Source organism: Hypanus sabinus, chromosome 13, assembly GCF_030144855.1.
Source record: "Hypanus sabinus isolate sHypSab1 chromosome 13, sHypSab1.hap1, whole genome shotgun sequence".
Taxonomy (NCBI): domain Eukaryota; kingdom Metazoa; phylum Chordata; class Chondrichthyes; order Myliobatiformes; family Dasyatidae; genus Hypanus; species Hypanus sabinus.
In genome coordinates, this window is record NC_082718.1 from 90,902,009 (window position 1) to 90,920,833 (window position 18,825).

General features: G+C 38.5%; 1 protein-coding gene across 8 annotated transcripts in view; it reads right to left on the bottom strand.

Annotated features, from left to right (window-relative positions):
- Positions 1–4,318: 4,318 nt before the first annotated feature.
- The window catches only part of kdm2bb (lysine (K)-specific demethylase 2Bb), a 237,774-nt gene continuing 223,267 nt past the window's right edge, over positions 4,319–18,825 (bottom strand). For all 8 annotated transcript variants that reach the window (XM_059988188.1, XM_059988189.1, XM_059988184.1 and 5 more), the window contains 3 exons: positions 7,738–7,899; positions 6,100–6,318; positions 4,319–5,370 (listed from right to left, as the gene is read on the bottom strand). In XM_059988188.1, the coding sequence (XP_059844171.1) occupies positions 5,189–5,370; positions 6,100–6,318; positions 7,738–7,899 (563 nt within the window). In that variant the 3' untranslated portion in view covers positions 4,319–5,188. The remainder of the gene's footprint in view (positions 5,371–6,099; positions 6,319–7,737; positions 7,900–18,825) is intronic.

Here is an 18,825-nt window from a genome sequence, read left to right on the forward strand (position 1 = left end):
AGGGATAATTGGGGATTATAGACAAGTGAGTCTTATATCAGTAGTGGGCAAACTCTTGGAGATAGGATTTATGAGTATTTGGAGCAGCATCGTCTTATTAGGGATATTAGGCATGGCTTTGTGAGGAATAGGTTATAGTAGTGACAGAACAAATTGAAGGTAGTGCAGTGGATGTTGTGTATATGAATTTTGGTACGGTCAAAAGGTTTCCTCCGTGTTGACTCATTCAGAAAGTCATGAGGCAATGGATGCAGGGAACTTGGCTGCATGGATTCCTAGTTAGCTCAACCACAGCAGGGAGAGAGTGGTGGTTGATTCTACATAAAATCAGTGACCAGTGGTGGTCTGCAGGGCTATGTTCTGGGATTCCTATTTTTTGAACTTTTTACATATATAAATAATTTGGATGAGGAAATGGAAGGGTGGGTTTGTAAGTTTGTGGAAAAGTTGGTGGTGTATGTAGTGTAGAAGATTGTGTGGGTTACATTGGACATTGAGAGGATGAAGAGCTGGACTGAAGTGGCAGATGGAGTTGAATATGGACGTATGAAATGATACAATTTTTGGAAATCAAACTTGAAGGTGGTGAACAAGATTAATTAATGGTAGGATTCTTAGCAGTTTGGAGAAAAAAAATCTTGGGTCCACATCTTTAGGCTCTTCAAAGTTGTTTTGCAAATTGATAGCACAGTTAAGAAGGGATATGGAGTGTTGTTCTTTGTTATTTGGTGTGATGGAGTTCAAGAGCTGTGAAGTAATGTTGCAGCTTTAAATTTAAAAACACTGGTTAGACCTTACTTGGAGAATTGTGTCCAGCTCTTGTCCTCATAATAAAGATGTGGAGGATTTTGAGACAGCGCAGAAGAGATTACCAGGGTGCTGCCTGGATTGAGAGCATGTCTTATAAGGATAGGCTGAATGAGCTAGGGCTTTTCTCTTTGGATTGGAGGAGGAGGTGATTTGAGAGGTGCACAAGGCGATAAGAGGCATAATAGAGTGGACATTTTCCACAAGGTAAATATGGCTAATATGAGGGTGCATAATTTTGAGATTATGGCGGGGGGGGGAGGAGGGGTTGATGACAGTAGTTTTTTTTTAATAAACAGTATGTGTGTGGAACATGCTGCCAGGGTGGTAGAGGTATATACATCAGGGATATTTAGGATAGGCACATGAATTAAATAAAATGTAGGGTTATGCGGGAGGGAAGGGTTCTGTTGATCTTACAGTACATTTGAAGGTTGGCACATGGTGGGCTGAATGGCTGGACTCTGTTGTACTGTTCTATGTTCTTAAATACTTGGGTCAGGGAGTACATGAGAACCAGATATGGATGAAAATTCACTGACTTCAAATGCCAGCAATATTTTTGAACAGAATATTTTCTGATCTTTTCCAGCATTTTGTTTTTAGTCCATATTTCCAAAAGGAAACCTACAGAATCTTGCTTTCAATCCAACCTTAAATTAGGAGGAAACGCTAAGCTGTAAGGTTTATTATACTTTAATAACTTGCAAAAACATACCGCTAGATAAACTGACATTTTGGATTGAGACTCTGCAGCAGGATGGTTTACTGCATATGTAAATGCCCCCTAATATGAGAGTTTAAAAACTGAATGCATACTAATTTTAGGAAGTGGCAAGGACCTGACTTATCCTTGGCTTTTTTTAAAATTTTTGGTATTGGGGGGGGGTTAAGATCAAGATATTGTCCATCTCAAATTTTCCCTTGCGATAGTGGGAGGGAGTCACTGCCTTGACCTGCTGAAGGTACTCCAACAGAAGAGTTGGGTAGTGAGTTATAGGGATTTAGACCTAGTGCCAATAATGAACTAGCAATTATATTGCTAAGTCAGGCCTGTGTACAACTTTGAAGTGGAAATTGCAGTTGGTGGTTACTCCTGTGCATTTACTGTTCTTGTCCTTTTGTGGTGTTGGAATAGCCAGGTTGATTAATGTAGTACATTTGTAGTTGGTAAAAACTGCAATACTATGAACTCAATGGAGAAAATGAATGTTTAATAATTACATTATCATGTATTTGTTCAGCTTGTTATTGGAGGTGCATTCACCCAGGCAGATGGGAGAGTATTCCATTACACTGGTGATATGACTTATGGTTGTTGTAAAGGAATTGGATAAAGGAGACCAGTTGCCAAAAGATTTTGTGGCTCTTAGTTGACCTTCTAGTCTCCTTGGATATTGATGGTAGTAAGCGTGGCAATGCAGATGCCATTGAAGTTTAAGAGTTGAGTGACTGACTTGTTGGATATTCATTGCCTGATTTGGACAAGCAATATCTGTGCCACAAGTGCCAACGCAGTATCTGGACAGTATGTTGGTGTTGCTGCACACAGCTATGGATTGTTCCATTTGCAACTGAATTGAACATCAGTTGTGATGTTCATTGATGACTTCCCAAAATATGCCTTGTGAGGCGAGACACCTTTTAAATAATGTTACTCATGATGAGCACCAAGGAAAAGTTCACATCTTAAGCTGTTCTCATCCAAACTTGGTACAAGTCATAGGGTTGAAATCAAAACAGAGAAAATCCAGCTCAATTTTGTCCAATGGCTTGTTTTACAGTACTTCCAATTTTAACTCTCCCCTCATTACTCCATTTTGTTTTTGGTTTGGGGATTGTTTGAACAATACAAAGCTAAATGCTAAAATGTATTTAATAAGCTTTTATTTACATTATATGTATAAAAATCTGCATGTAAATTACATTGTTATTCATCTAAGCAGTGATTACCTATGCAATCACTATTATAACTTATAATACTAAAATCTGCCTGGAATAAGTGCAGCTTTCTCAAGATGTTGACAGGTTCAATGGTCCCCAGGCACGTGTTTGCTTCAGCTGTATCCCACAGGTTGGCAGATAAAAGCCTTTAGACACTGGGGAATTTTGGCACCAAGGAAAATAATTAATGCAGGGATGTTATTCTATATCACAAAGTATTTCCTATAGCCCTTTCAAAAGATAGAGCTGCATCAGCTCTGCTTGCATTGCCAAAGAGGAGTGCTCCAAAAGAGAAGGATCTTATGTGGCTTAAACTCTCATTCGTTCTCCATAGCAGTTAAGAGGACGGAAGTTGAGGTAAATAGAGAGTGCTTGGGTGGCGAGATTGGGGTGGGCTACAATGATGATGGCAGTAAAAAGGCAACATCCACCTGGAGGAAAATGAATGTGTCATTCTCTGCCATCGGACCAGTCTATGCAGATCCTTTCACCAACACCAAAGCAGACTTAAATTCTTTTAAAACCTGCTTCAAGGTACCAATATGCAAGCAATGTCAAAGTGCTTATTTGACATTAATGGCTGAATGCACTGTATGCACAGAAATGTTGGCTTCTACACAATTTAAAACGGTGTAACTTGAAATAGAACTGGTGGGTACTCATGTATAGTAATCACAGTAAAGTTTTATACAGTAACTCTTTTTGCTACAGAATTTTAAGATGCCACATCAGCTGTACTGAGAAAATGAACATTTGAAAAGGGAAAGCTTTATTTTATGATCTGCCAAATGATCATAAATTTCTTCTAAAGGTCAAAAGATTCGATTGAATCCTCAATTCAGAATGTTTGGCCTTCACTAGAACTAGACGATCTAACTTTAAACATTCTTGCCATTTATACAAGAACAGGAACATTATGCAATGTGCAGTAGGTGGCAATATTGACATAACATGGAAACATACTTGTTCTCACTGATTACTTCATTAAGTAAATTAGATCAAGCTCAAAAGTTTGTAATAGAAGTTGTGGTCATATTGAAACCATCACTGCTCAATATCTTCCTTAACTACAGTGGGTAAACTACACTTACCTGAACATTTGTTAATAACAATTTAGTATCACTAGATTACAGCATCTAACAGTAAGAGTAAGCAAAATCCCTTTCTGATCAGGCAATCTGCAGTGAATAACTGTGGTTTCATCTGTTCTTTGCCATCTCCATTGTATTGTTACTTACAATTCATCACAAAATGTATGAATTTCCCAACTTTACTGATGTTGTCATGGAATTGCAAACATCAACCTCATAACTGAAGAACTGGGTGTAAAGAGCTGAATTTCTTCAAACATTTTTTAAGGGAGGATGAACCTGCTCTTTTCAATCAAGAATGGGGAACCCAGTCTTGTTCTATAGAACTTGTGCTGATCAAGCAGATCCAAAAGCAAAAATACTTCAGCTTTAAGTAGCCACCATAGAAATCAATTTCTTATAGCATGACCCTTCACTACCATCTTCTTACAATGCTTACCAACTTGCAGATATAAAATAGGAATAGAAACTGTTGAGAAAATTGTCAAAGGCTTGTATATTGTACAGCATTTAAAATGCTGCTCCCCATGAATTTACCAATTGTTCAGCATTGAAGACAAAAGTTTTATACAAATTCAGCAATGACAAAATGGCAACAACATTTGGTGGAAAACCAACATCTCATTACAGTGTTATTACTGCTAACATGATTGCCTTAAAGGCATGCAACGATGGCACGTACAAATGTCACAAAGATTGTTCCACGTGAAACATGTGGAACTATACAGAGATTAAACCACAAGTAACAAATAGGGAAATTTGAAATAAATTGCATTTCAATTGTATATAAGTAATAATGTTACCATTGAAATTTCCACATTACTCTCAATAAAGTAATTTCTGTACAAAAATACTTCTGCATAATGTATGATGTGTAGATTGTAACAAAACAGAACAATATTTATAACATGGTCAAAGTGATTCCAATGTGTGGTTGGATCTATCTATAAGATAACCCTTTTTTTTACCAAGATGGCATTTTTAAAAAGAACACAAATTAAAATTTACAATGCACATGCTTCAGTTGTAAAACGTGCACAAAACTCTTAGTTTTTTAATCAATATTCTTCTTGCCACATGTTTATGCGTACCAAGTAAAAACACTTGTAGATCAGTGTCTTTTTATACATTATTAAAACTTACGAAATAAATTCAAATTTGAGTGATTCTTCACGTGTAGAAACATTTTTTGTTCGGGTAAGTAGCTTATGCTACCTTTACATTTCTGTCCTTTGCACAGTTCGTCCATGTCCATTTGTCTGATAGCAATAACAAGGAGCTGGTCATAATTAAATGTGATGAAATTAAACGTTCTTTTTGTTTTGGTGTTCAGTTTCTCTGCTTAGTTAACTAAGTTTTTGTAACAGTTTCTCCTCTGACAAATTGAACTGAACGCTAACAGACATCTCTGCTATGAACTGTTCGCAGCCTTCCTTCGTTACCTGCTTACAATAACGAAGATCTATTCGGCAGATGTTGCCACAGCGTTTGAAATAGGTTAGGCACTGGTCAGTGATTTTATTGCAAACTGAAAAAGATATTATGCAATTTAGTCCGATAAAGACTGACATTTCAACAAATATTCACGTTCAATTTTGCGGAGCATGCAACAAATAATGTTTTTGAATGGGGCATGATATACAGGTTAAGTATTCAAGCTTGAATATTATAAAATAACAAGTAATATTTAAAGTGTACATGTTTTTTTTCCAAAGTTTCCCAAGTAAACAGATCTAAGGACAAAATAATAAAATGTTACATGAAACAAGGTGAACACTTCGGTAAAATTCTGAGGTAAACTTGGCAAGGGAAAAGCAAAAAATGGTCATTCTTAGCAGCACACACAAAATGCTGGAGGAACTCAGGACAGACAGCATCTATGGAAAAGAGTATGGTCAACATTTTGGGCTGAGGCCCTTCAGCAGAACTGGATAAAAAAAAGCTGAGGAGTAGATTTATTACAATTGTACTCTTTTCCATAGATGCTGCCTGGCCTGCTGAGTTCCACCAGCATTTTGTGTGTGTTGCTTGGATTTCCAGCACCTGCAGATTTTCTCATCTGTGATATTTATTATTTTGTTAAACAGAGAAAGCCTTCCGAAATTTTAAAAATTTCCCCATGCTTTAATTTAGTAATGTAACAGCAGTTTAGTGTCATTGAACTTAAATCACTCACAAATTCCAAATTGTGATATGCAATCACTCATGACGTACATGCATCTATTTCAGAATTAATTGTCATATTGAATGCACTTACCCGATAGATTGATTTCTGTTAAGGAATCTCTTGTTGTTGTGCCAACTGCTGTTAATAGGTTAATTGACTGGTCTGTCAAATGGTTACAGTAACTAAGATCTAGTCTGGAGAGCATCGGCATGTGCCTAATAATAAGGCGGAGTGTTGCATCTGTAATATCCAGGCCAGCCAAGTGAAGATCTGTCACGTTACGTAATTTGCTACGATTGTCAATCTGGCCTTTAAGAAAGAACAACATTTAAGATCGGATTTTGCTAGTTTTACTTAACACTATTAAAAATGCACTGTTAATTATTAAAAGCCTAGTGCAGTATCTTGAGATTGTCTTACACAGTCTCAACCAAGATAACTGGGATTTATTTGCTGACTTCAACATTCTTTTTAGATTTCTTATTCCAAAATAATAACAATGAAAAGGTATACCATTATATAGAGACACAATTTAACACCAATGTCAGTACTCAACAAAGCTTCAATGCTTTATGAGTGGTTGCAGTTGCTATCTTATTTACAAACACCACAGAACTCAAATGGAAGATTTGTTAATTTGTTATTCAAAGTTAAGATGGAAGTACAATTATCTGCAAGTTATAACCAATTTAAGTTTGAGCTTTCAGTGATTGACTGCAGCAAACAAGAACCCTAAATACAAAATCAAGTTTAAATTTAGACTTGCCACTGACCAATTATTCAGGAAAAGTTTATGCAACAAATTACAAAAATTGTTTTCATGGAGATGAACTGATTACAATGTATTAACTCCGATAGCATCAATAAAATATTAAATCTGACATTCTCTTTTTTAAAAATCCTTAACGTTCATGAAAGATATTTCAGTTTGAACTGAATAAATGTTATTTGAAACACACAAATGAGACAAATTAGATTAACATTTTTATCATTTAAAGAAATGGGTGTTACTTGTATGAATATATTAAAGCATGCATTATTGTTTTGCTTCTTTTACACAAAATAACAGTGCTCAGTGGTTGTTCTAATGTTTGGCTGCCTACTTTGCAGCAGAGATGACTGCTCATGGTCAAAGACGAACAATTTGCATGAGAAACTCAGAATAAAAAGTGACTATTAGTCTCCCCTTTCGCTGTGAAATGGGTGACACCTCTTTGTCCCTTGTTAGGAGGCAGCCTGTGGCATGTTGGACAATTGGGTAAACAATAGTTTTTGTTGACTGCAGATCACGGTCTCTCTTTGGGTGCTTTGCTATTGGTGATGCTTTTTTTGCTGAAATGGTTTGGGGGAGGGGAGGTTGATGCTTGCTGCATGCTTTGGGGCTCCTCTGTTTTTCTATCGTTCATTCTTTTGGAGTTTCTCTGTTTTTTGTGGATGTCTGTGAAGACTAAATATTTCAGGTTGTGTACTGTATACATTCTCTGATAATAAACAGAACCACTTGAAATGAAACCATTTGAAGAAACTATTTCTAAATAATTTTAAAATCCAAGGTAAAGCTACCTTCAAGTAAAAATGTTTAAAATTACATGTATTTAGAGTTTTTGCTCAAGATTAAGTACGCCATGTGTATAATGTGTAATTAATGACACCCAATTAAATAATACAAAATACTTGGCAGCTTAATGTAACATTTTGAAGCACAATGGAGATGGACAGATTTCTTACCTGGTCTGTTGTCAGTTGGAGGTGAAAGCATATCTCTCATTTGAGCATCTTTTAATCCTTCCACCCATCTGAGATCTACGGTTCTGAGCAAAGGGCAACTAGAGCTGCAAAGTGCTGATATTGCTGCCCAGGAGCAACCAGAAACAATCAAGTCCTTAAGACCTGAACAGTAAGATAAACAAATTTAAATCAATTGTGCAGAAAAGTATGGGATGAGTATGTTCAAAAAGAAGTGCTAATCACAGAACACATGGCAAAAAGAACCACACTGAATGAATACCCAACCACAGCTTTATTAATGCACGGAGATAACTTTGCTTGATGTATAAATTTTATTACTAACAACTCAGAGATTAGATTGTTGTTGCTGTCTATTTGTGGTCAACTATGTTGCTGTTGAAAAATCCATTAATTCTTGCTAATATTCAGAGCTAGTTACGTTTAAGGTAACTTAATTTTATTTATTGCAAGTTAAACGGGGTAATTTGTTCTCGATCATCTTTTTGACAGCTATCTGAATATATTTTCATGTTCCGTCTTTTTACTTAAACCTTTAAGTACCTTCTATCAAAGGAAACTTTAATAACTTTTCCTTTCTCAAAAATTTTATTGAAGTTAAACTGCATTCACCAAGACTTATTTCTTCAGATACTGAAGAATGAGTATCTGATGGCTTTCCCACAGATGCCAATTCTTTTAGTGTAGTCTTTAAGCATATCAAAATGGGGTAGTTGTAAGGCTGGCTGTAGCCACTTGACCAGCAGCGTGATGGAAAAAGAAACTAACCTTTCATCATAAGCACCACATTATTGCCAGAAGAGAAACAGAACAGTATAAAAGGTGATTTGCAAAGGCAACCATCCCAGAATGAAAGCAAGACAGCTTCTACCCGGGAAAATGGCCAGCTGATATTTCAGACAGAAACCCTTCATTTGGAGACCACAATGTTTAAGGGTCTCACACATTGACTGCATTTTCCTCATTTGCCTGATGTGCTGAATTGCTATTTAGTATATTGTGTTGCTCCAGATTCTAGCGTCTCCCTTTTGTGTTTCAACCCCAGAACAAAGGTGCTTTCAGTTTGAATAAGCTATGCAGAAAGACAGTTAATGGTAACAACTAAATTGGAAGGATCATCTCATTATTTGATCACAGAATTATGAATTGGAAATAGCTTTCAGGAGCCATCTGTGATTATTAAACAATGAACAACTGACCAAACTAGACCTTCATGAAATAGAAAAGACATAAAACAACACAATACAGGAACATCCACATTGTCTCTTCCGAACATGATTCCAATTCAACCTAATCCCACCCACTCACTGCCTATTCATGCCTCTTAAACATTACTATTGTATCTCCTTCCACCGCTTCTCCTGGCAGCATTTTCCAGGCACCTGGGGGACAAAAAAGCTTTGCTCTCTATTGCCTTAAAGCCATGTGTCCAGTACTCAACAGAACCAAGACTTTGTACTCTATCTGTCTTTTTTATACACTTCTAGCCAGTCACCCCTCAGTCTTTGACAAGCCAGAGAAAACAATTGAAGTTTGCCCAGTCCCTCTTTATAGCTTCTCTACTCCAGATAACATCCCAGTGAACTTCCTCTGTACTTTCCACAAAATTTCTACATCCATCCTATAACTACACTTGCAAAAAAAGTTTGTAAACACTTTGCAATTACCTGCAATAATGCAATTTTCTGCACTAATTACTCATTAAATGCGGTCTGATCATCTAAGTCAGAATAATAGACAAACACAATCTGCCTAAAATACTAACAAACAATTGTATTTCTCATCAATACTGAGTATGCCATTTAAACCATCATAGTCTAGGTTCTAAAAAGTATGTGAACCTCTGGGGTAATGCCTTCTACAAAAGCTATGAGGAGTTGGGTGTTCCAATCAATGAGATGAGATTAGAGACGTGGGCTGTAGAGACACACACAAAGTCAGGTTACTGACAGAACCTGCTCTTCTCAAGAAAGATCTGTTTATGTGCACCATGCCTCGATCAAAGCAACTTTCAAGGGACCTTAGAAGAATTGTAGAGATGCATGAAGCTGGAAAAGCTACAAAAGCATTTCTAAAGACCTGAGAGTTCATCAGACCACAGTAAGGGAAACTGCCTACAAATGGAGGAAATTCAGTACTGTTGCTACTCTCCCTAGGAGTGGGCGTCCTGCAAAGATCTCATGCAATGCTGAAGCAGGTGAAAACAAAACCCAGAGGCAACAGCAAAAGACATGCAGAAATCTCTACAACTTGCTACAAAGTATCTGGTCATGAATCCACTCTCAGAAAAAACACTAAACAAGAATGATGTTCATGGAAGGACATTGCTCTCCAAAAAAAGAACATTGCTGTAAATCTCAAGTTTGCAAAATACCACCTGGATGTTCCACAGTGCTTTTTGGACAATGCTTTGTGGACAGGTGAGACTGAAGTTGAACTTTTTGGCAGAAATGCACACCACTATGTTTGGAGGAAAAAGGGCACTGCACCAACACCGAAATCTCAAGCCAACTGTGAAGCCTGGTGGAAGGAGCATCAGAGTTTGGGGCTGCTTTGCTGCCTCAGGGTCTGGACAGCTTGCAATCGTTGAGGGAACAATAAGTATCAAGACGTTTTACAGGAAAATGTCAGTGTAGCTGTCTGACACCTGAAGCTTAATACAGGTTGAATAATGCAACAAGATAACGATCCAAAACACAAAGAGTAAATCAACAACAGAACTGTTTAAAAAGAAGAAACTATGTGATTTGAAATGGCTGAGTCGGAGTCCAGACCTTAACCAAATTGTGATGCTGTGGTGTGTCTGTTCATGCAAGATATCCCAGAATATTGAAATAGTTTTGTGTGGAGGAATGGTCTAAAATTCCTCCTTACGGTTGTGCAAGTATGATCAGTAGCTACAGGAAATGTTTGGTGGAGGTTATTGCTGCCAAATGAGGTTGTACCAGTTATTAAGTACAAGGGTTCACATATTTTTTACAGCCTGGACTGTGAATGATTAAACAATGTGTTCAGTAAAGACATGAAAAATACTAGTGTGTGTGTATGTGTTATTAGTTTAGGCAGATTGTATTAGTCTATCATCATGACAGATAAAGAACAGACCACATTTTATGAGTAATTAATGCAGAAAACCAGGTAAATACAAAGAGTTCACAAATGTTTTCTTGCATCTGTACAAACATGGCCCAACTAAAGTATCCTACACAACGACAACAGATCTTCCTGACTTTTATATTCAACACCTCAACCGTGAAGGCAAGTATATCGTACACCTTCTTCTGTAGAGTTGAATATGATGTTCTCCTAACGGGTTGTCTTTTGATGTGTCCTCAGATGGCTCTGGAGGCCATTCAGGAATCCACATATTCTGGTGCAGTGTGTGTAATAGTAGTGGTAACTGTGGTTAGCTGTTGTGTCTTTTGCAGCTGCCCGAGACAAACTATGGTTATCTCTTCTTTTGCAGCTGCCACTTGTTCTCAGCAACACAGTGGGGGTCATTCTCATGTGGCACAGCTCCTCCTTGAACTGATTTCCTACAGGTATATCTGTCCATTGAGTGCAATGTCTTCTCAGTTTTAGATGTAATATTACCCATGAAGCATTTCCTTTGCATTAATCCCTCTGTACATTAATGCAACACCTCTAACTTGTCTAGAGTAAACTCTGTCATTTCAAACTGGTCTATGTTCTGCTGAAACCTTTGATAACCTTCCTCACTATCCACAATTCTGCCAATTTTTGTGTCATTTTACTAATCAACCCACCTAGACTTCTATCAAATCATTTAAATATGTTTCAAACAGAAGTGCCAGCACTGCTTCCAGTCAGATAAAGAAGCAAAGTTTCAAAGTTGTTTTGTGACAGACTCATCATTGTCAGTGGGCAGTTATCTGGACTTGGTCCAGAAGACCTAATTAATGGTCACTCACTGGTAGAGAGACAATAGGTACATTTTGAAACAGCTCCCACAACACCTAAGGCCTAAGCAGTGGCAGAAGGACTGGTTACTATGCTAATACCACGGCCTAGGTTAAGATAGTGAAATGCGGAAAAACGATCACGAGACCCACAAGGGGAAACTGTCAGAAGCGACCAGACAGCTCCTTTGTCTAATTGGCTCAGTTGGGTTGGAGGAGTATTTTGGAAGTTTGGTGTTAAAACATATAAAAGTAGTAACTTTTGTACACTGGCAGCAACAACTCTGGAAACCAACAGCTGACAAGGAAGAAATGGATAAGAAACATGAGCAGCAGTCAGAATCCTTGCAGTACTGAGCCTGGATTCAGATAACACAGTGGATTCTGGTTAATTGGGCCATCGCTTAATCGTGTCAGTTGTTTATTTGGGACAACTCTTAAAGAACAAAAACTAATCGAATAAAATAACCGGGATTACCTTCATTCATATGGGACACAATGCCACTTAACTGGGACAGGAGACTGTTGCTGAGCAGTTTCTAATTAGGGTCAGTCGAGTACACGGCGTGACCGTTAAGCCATTACACCATGCTTAGAGCAAGCAGCTTTAAAGTAGCATCAGTTGTGTGTGTTTGTGTTCAGAAAACATTCAAATCACTGATAGTTGGTGAGAAATCAGAACTGTTTCGCTCACTGTGGTTCCAAGCATTCAGGCAGTGAAATGTAGTGAAACGATTTCACTACTTTAACAAGTTAGGAAATCCGAATTTGAAGGTATCAACCAACAATCAACTTGAATGCTACATTTGGTCCCCACCAGGCACACAGCTCTCACCTGTGGCTCCAAATAGCTGTTTGTATGCGACAGCGGCCAAAACCAGGTGAGGGTAGCCAGTGGGTCTCACACCCCAGTGAGACAGGGACATGCCTGTCCTAGCATGCAAAACAACTCCGACAGGCTGGGTGGGTGAGATCTAATGCCCAGGTTGGCTGTTCTGCAGAGATGCACAGAGAACGAAGGGCACAACCAGGCATAGAAGAGGTCAAGGTCACCCAATGCAATTAGGGAAGACTTCAGTTGTTGTGACGTCTACTTGTACCACTGGACCCAGATTTCCGAGCCAAGACAGTGGAACAACTCCAGAGCAATGGCTTCTCCTGCACAAGTTTCCTGTCAACGTCAGGTATGATGGACAACAACCAGTAGTATTGGTAGTGTTCTAATTTGTTCTGTATTTCATTTAAATACAGAATTTGTTACTTAGTTAAACAGTATTTTTTTAAAATACAGCTTTTTAGCTATTTTCATGAAACTTCAGCTAATTAGGCCAAAACATACTGGTCCCAATGTGTCCCAATTAACCAGAATCCACTGTACGTGATCCCTTGTGGCACAGTGGGTGGCAACCTTTGCCACTTCTTTAGCATTTGCTATTTTTTTAACGAGACCGAGTTGCTAGCTTGACGCTCAAACCCAGCATGGATATAAGTGTGCAGGCAGCCTGTCGGATTTGAACCTGGGACCACTCAAATCGATGTCCGGTACAGATGCCACTACACCACCAGCTGGCTAACTGTTCTTAATACTTAGTGTTTAACACAACAGCACAAAGCTAGTAAGATAATAAATAAAACAGGTCCTGAAGTAAATAATACAAAATCTTTAATTTTCACTGCATGACCAAAAGACTGGGTTTTAGCTTAACACTGGTAAACCAGTCTTAACCAGGTGTAATAAGTAAAGCATTATCATCAGAGTCTTGCATCATCAACATCCTGAGAGTAATTAGTGATCAAAGATGAACACAACTAGTCATATAAATACTCAGGTTCCTGCATTGATCAATGACCAATTTCTCAAACATCGGTGCTAAACCTGCATTCATTCAGGACAGTTAGGACTTCATCCATGACCCTGGCACATTCCTTCCTTCCAACACTGTTGCACATAACAGGTTATGTATAGTTACTACCAAGAATACTCTTGACAATATCTCCTTCCACAAATGACAGGATCACAGCTTCCCCTCTTGGAACTATACTGCTGTCACTGAAACCTTTTATCCAACTATATTCTGGGAACACTAAAGGATTATAGTTATTCTAATTGGCCATCACCTTCTCAAAGGACAGGCAGTAAATCTTGGCCTTGCCTGCAACAGATGCCATAAATAAAGTATTCCCTTCAACAATGGAACTGGAAAATGCTTACAACAGTTACTACACTAAGTTCATAACCATAACTATTCTATTCAATATGACTCAAGGCAACATTCAGTCTCTTAGATTTTGACAAGGTCCATAAGACGCATTTGTCAACAAAAAACAAGCAACTTCTAGCGTTTGCGATTTTATCTCGTCATACAAACCTGTCCAAAAAGAGCCATTTGCTCCTTAAACAAACCATATATACAGCACAATAGCTAAAGGTATTTTGCAATTGAAAATATTTCTTCACTGAACAGAACAAAAATGGCACATTGACTCACTGTACAATAATCATTCAAAGCACAACAGGTTCAGGCAAAGGAAGTACCTTTGATATAAAGACTCATGCAGCAGAAGTCATACTGACCTCATTAAATGGTCCACTGTGGAAGGATTCAAATCACTGCTCTGACTTAAAAATCTGAGATAGAGTGCTTACTCAAAAACAAGACCTATACCTTTACTAAAATGAACCAATAATTTTTGGATTCCAGCCCATACCCCTAATTTAGAATTTGTGTTCCTATGCTTGTTGATCATTTTCATTACCATCCATTCCCTACGAAAACAAATAATCCTCTTCCAGCACAACCACGAAGCGTACAAGCTCACTGCACAATTCAACAAACTGTTCCAATTATCACAGCAGAAGCTTTTGTTCTTATTTTGTAGAGCTGAAGTGATATCCTCGAGGGAGGGCTTTCAGCCAGCTTAAAATGTTTTCTCTCTCTACCTCTCCCTTCCCCTCCTTACCACCACCGCTTACTAAAAGCTGCACTTGGTTCAGGAATGCAGGTATTTCTTTGTACATTTTGAAGGGGAAGAGAAACAGTCCTACATTAATCACCCTGACCTTAATTAAAAAATGATAAAAGCCTCCCTCATCAGAAAGTATGGATAAGAAGGGAACAATATTTAACTTCAGAGCAGTAACAAACTCTTACTGGAGGAACTCAGCAAGTCAGGCAGCATCTATAGAAATGAATAAACAGTCAAAGTTTTGAACCGAGATTCTTCATCAGGACTAAAGATTTCCAGCATCCGCAGATTTTCTCTTGTTTACAAAATGTTACCGATAGCTACATTTATAATTTTCAAGGCAGATGTATATGCCTATGTAACCCATCAATATTAAAGCACAACTGCATCATTTACTAGTGGTATTCTGCAGGTGTTGGGTCCGCTTCTTTTTATGCTGTATATCAGTGACTTAGATGATGGAATGGATGGCTTTGTTGTCAGGTTTGCAGATGGTACAAAGATTGGTGGAGAGGCAGGTAGTGTTGAGGAAACAGGTAGGCTGCAGAAGAACTTAGACAGATTAGGAGAATGGGCAAGAAAGTGGCAAATGAAATACAATATTGGAAAATGCATGGTCATACACTTTAGTAGTAGAACTAAATATGCAGACTATTTTCTAAACTGGGAGAAAATCAAAAAATCTGAGATGCAAAGGGGCTTGGGAGTCCTTGTGCAGAACACCCTAAAGGTCAACTTGCAGGTTGAGTCAGTGGTGAGGAAAGCAAATGCAATGTTAGCATTCATTTCAAGAAATCTAGAATTTAAGAGCAGGGATGGATTATGAGGCACTGGTGAGGACTCATCTTGAGTATTGTGAACAGTTTTGGGCTTCTCATCTAAGAAAAGATATGCTGGCATTGGAGAGGGTTCAGAGGAGGTTCACAAGTATGATTCGGGAATGAAACGGTTATCATTTGAGGAACATTTGATGGCTTTGGGCCTGTACTCACTGGAATTTAGAAGATTGGGGCGGGGGGATCTCATTGAATCCTTTCGAGTGTTGAAATGAGAACAATGGGAATGTTAAAAGACAGAGCAGATGTAGAAAGGATGTTTCCCATGGCGGGGAGTTTAGGACAAGAGGGTGCAGCTTCAGGATAGAGCAGTGTCCATTTAAAACAGATGTGGAGAAATTTCTTTTGCAAGAAACTGGTGTATTTGTTACCAGAGGCAGTGGTGGAGGCCAGGTCGTTGAGTGCATTTAGGCAGTGCTTGATGGGTTCTTGATTGGACATGGCATCAAAGGTTACGGGGAGAAGGCCAGACAGTGAGGTTAAGGAGGGGAAAAAAGATCAGCCATGATTGAATGGTGGACCAGACTTGATGGGCCAAATGGCCTAATTCTGCTCCTGTGTCTCATGGTCTTTAACAACTTGGAATTCTGTTATTGTAATTGTAAAGTGAATATTAAACTGTGTGTAGATAGCCAAAATGTGGGACAGTTAATTTTTTTTTAAAAGATAAAACTTGTTATCAAGCACTGATTATATGCTTCCCACAAACAGAAGGGAAATCTAAATAATATGCCCCAAAATGACTATTATCTTCAGTTTACTTTCTTCAAAAGATTTAAGGAGCACACATGGTGATAAAATATTAAAAGACAGACAGACATACTTCATTGATCCCGAGAGAAATTGGGTTTCGTTACAGTCGCACCAACCAAGAATAGTGTAGAAATATAGCAATATAAAACCACAAATAATTAAATAATAATAAGTAAATTATTCCAAGTGGAAATAAGTCTAGGACCAGCCTATTGGCTCAGGGTGTCTGACACTCCGAGGGAGGAGTTGTAAAGTTTGATGGCCACAGGTAGGAATGACTTCCTATAACACTCAGTGTTACATCTCGGTGGAATGAGTCTCTGGCTGAACATACTCCTGTGCCTAACCAGTACATTATGGAGTGGATGGGAGACATTGTCCAAGGTGGCAGCAACTTGGACAGCATCATCTTTTCAGACACCACTGTCAGAGAGTCCCGTTCCACCCCCACAACATCACTGGCCTTACGAATGAGTTTGTTGAGTCTGTTGGTGTCTACTACCCTCAGCCTGCTGCCCCAGCACACAACAGCAAACATGATAGCACTGGCCATCACAGACTTGTAGAACATCCTCAGCATCGTCCGGCAGATGTTAAAGGACCTCAGTCTCCTCAGGAAGTAGAGACAGCTCTGACCCTTCTTGTAGACAGCCTCAGTGTTCTTTGACCAGTCCAGTTCATTGTCAATTCAGGTATTTGTAATCCTCCACATGTCCACACTGACCCCTTGGATGGAAACAGGGGACACTAGTGCCTTAGCCCTCCTCAGGTCCACCACCAGCTCCTTAGTCTTTTTCACATTAAGCTGCAGATGATTCTGCTCACACCATGTGACAAAGTTTCCCACTGTAGCCCTGTACTCAGCCTCATCTCCCTTGCTGATGCATCCAACAATGGCAGAGTTATCAGAAAACTTCTGAAGATGGCAAGACTCTGTACAGTAGTTGAAGTCTGAGGTGTAGATGGTGAAGAGAAAGGGAGACAGGACAGTCCCCTGTGGAGTATTGGAGCCACTAGGGCTCCCTGTCTTTGGTACAGGGATAAACATTTAAAAATTTATCTTCAATCTCATTAGGTAAATATAGTTAATAGAGTTAAAAAACTTTCCAATAAATAATTGTATAATTTGATTCTTTAACACACAATTTTAAGTAAACTAATAATCTTTAATTACTTTGCTAAATTTATAAAATTAATTTGTGCAACAAGTTCATTCTTCAAAATTATGTATGACATTTTACATTAAAAATACATGTTTGGGAAATATGCTTATTCAGACAGCGTAATTAAGCTTAATTATATAGCTTGACTAATTCCACATATTAATTTAACTTAAGTATAGGAACCCAACACCTTAACATACAAGTTGATTAATCCTAGTGATGGAAACTTAAGCCTCATCTGAAAAGCAACAACTGATTTCTACCTGATCAACAGTACAGCTAACCTTAATCTTAGATTGAACGTGTCTAATCCTAAACAATATCATCTGATATAAGCCTGGAGCTTGATCTTCTGGTGACTGCTGAGTTCAGTTGAAAAGGTCAGGTGTTGGTTCAGTTTTCAGGAAGCTGACAAGAAAATCATGGGGCTCCTTGTTCTTGGACCCTCCAAAGTGCAATGATTTCCAATGGTACGAGTGGAATGCTAAGTGCCATTCTGTCAGTCACACAACTCTAGAATTGACAATCAATGTATTCAGAGTCAGGAATGTTCAGATTCACTTCTGCTGACTGACGTACAACCTAATTCAAGACTGTCTAATGTCATTTCCTGCACGCAAGTATAAGGAGAACAAAGTAATTGTTACTCCAGATTCAAAGCAGCACAAAAAACCCTACAAAAGATAAAGAATGCAAATAATAATCCAAAAAGAATACAATAAATATAAATAGGTAAGATAGCTTATACACATCATAGGTTGATTGTACGTACATAAAGTCACACTAGTCTGAACATAATGCGACAGATAGGAAATAATAAAGTAGTGGGTGGAGATGTTGATCAGCCTTACTGCTTGGGGTAAGTAACTATTTTTGAGTCTGGTTTTCTTGGTGTGGATGCTACACAGCCTCCTTCCTGACAGGAAAAGAACAAACAGTCCATGAGCAGGGTGTGTGGGATCCTTCATGATGTTCCTGGTGCCTTTCTGTATACATGTCCTTGACGGCAGGTAGGCCAGTGCCAATGATGTGTTGGATAGTTTTGACAACCTATTGTAGAGCCTTCCTGCCCACTACAGTGCAGTTTCCGTAACCTCTACAGCTGAGAGCCAACACCCTCAAAGATTCCTCCACACAACCACTTAAAATAAATCCAAGATAAAAATCTCATAAAGCTCTAAATGGAATTAGCTTAAGACCCTCACAGTTAATTTTGATGATGAGGTACAAAGGAGGGGTTCATGGCAAACTTCATTTACTGGAAAGAAACATCTTGCTCTTAATCCCTGTCAACGAAATCACTGGTTCACGAACTATGTCAATATAATAATGAAGACTGAACCATATTTTGGAAGATGCAGTCAAACTCTGTTCAAGTGGAGAATAAGGCAAACACATGCGGATGACTGTGGTCATCCAGCACAGATGATG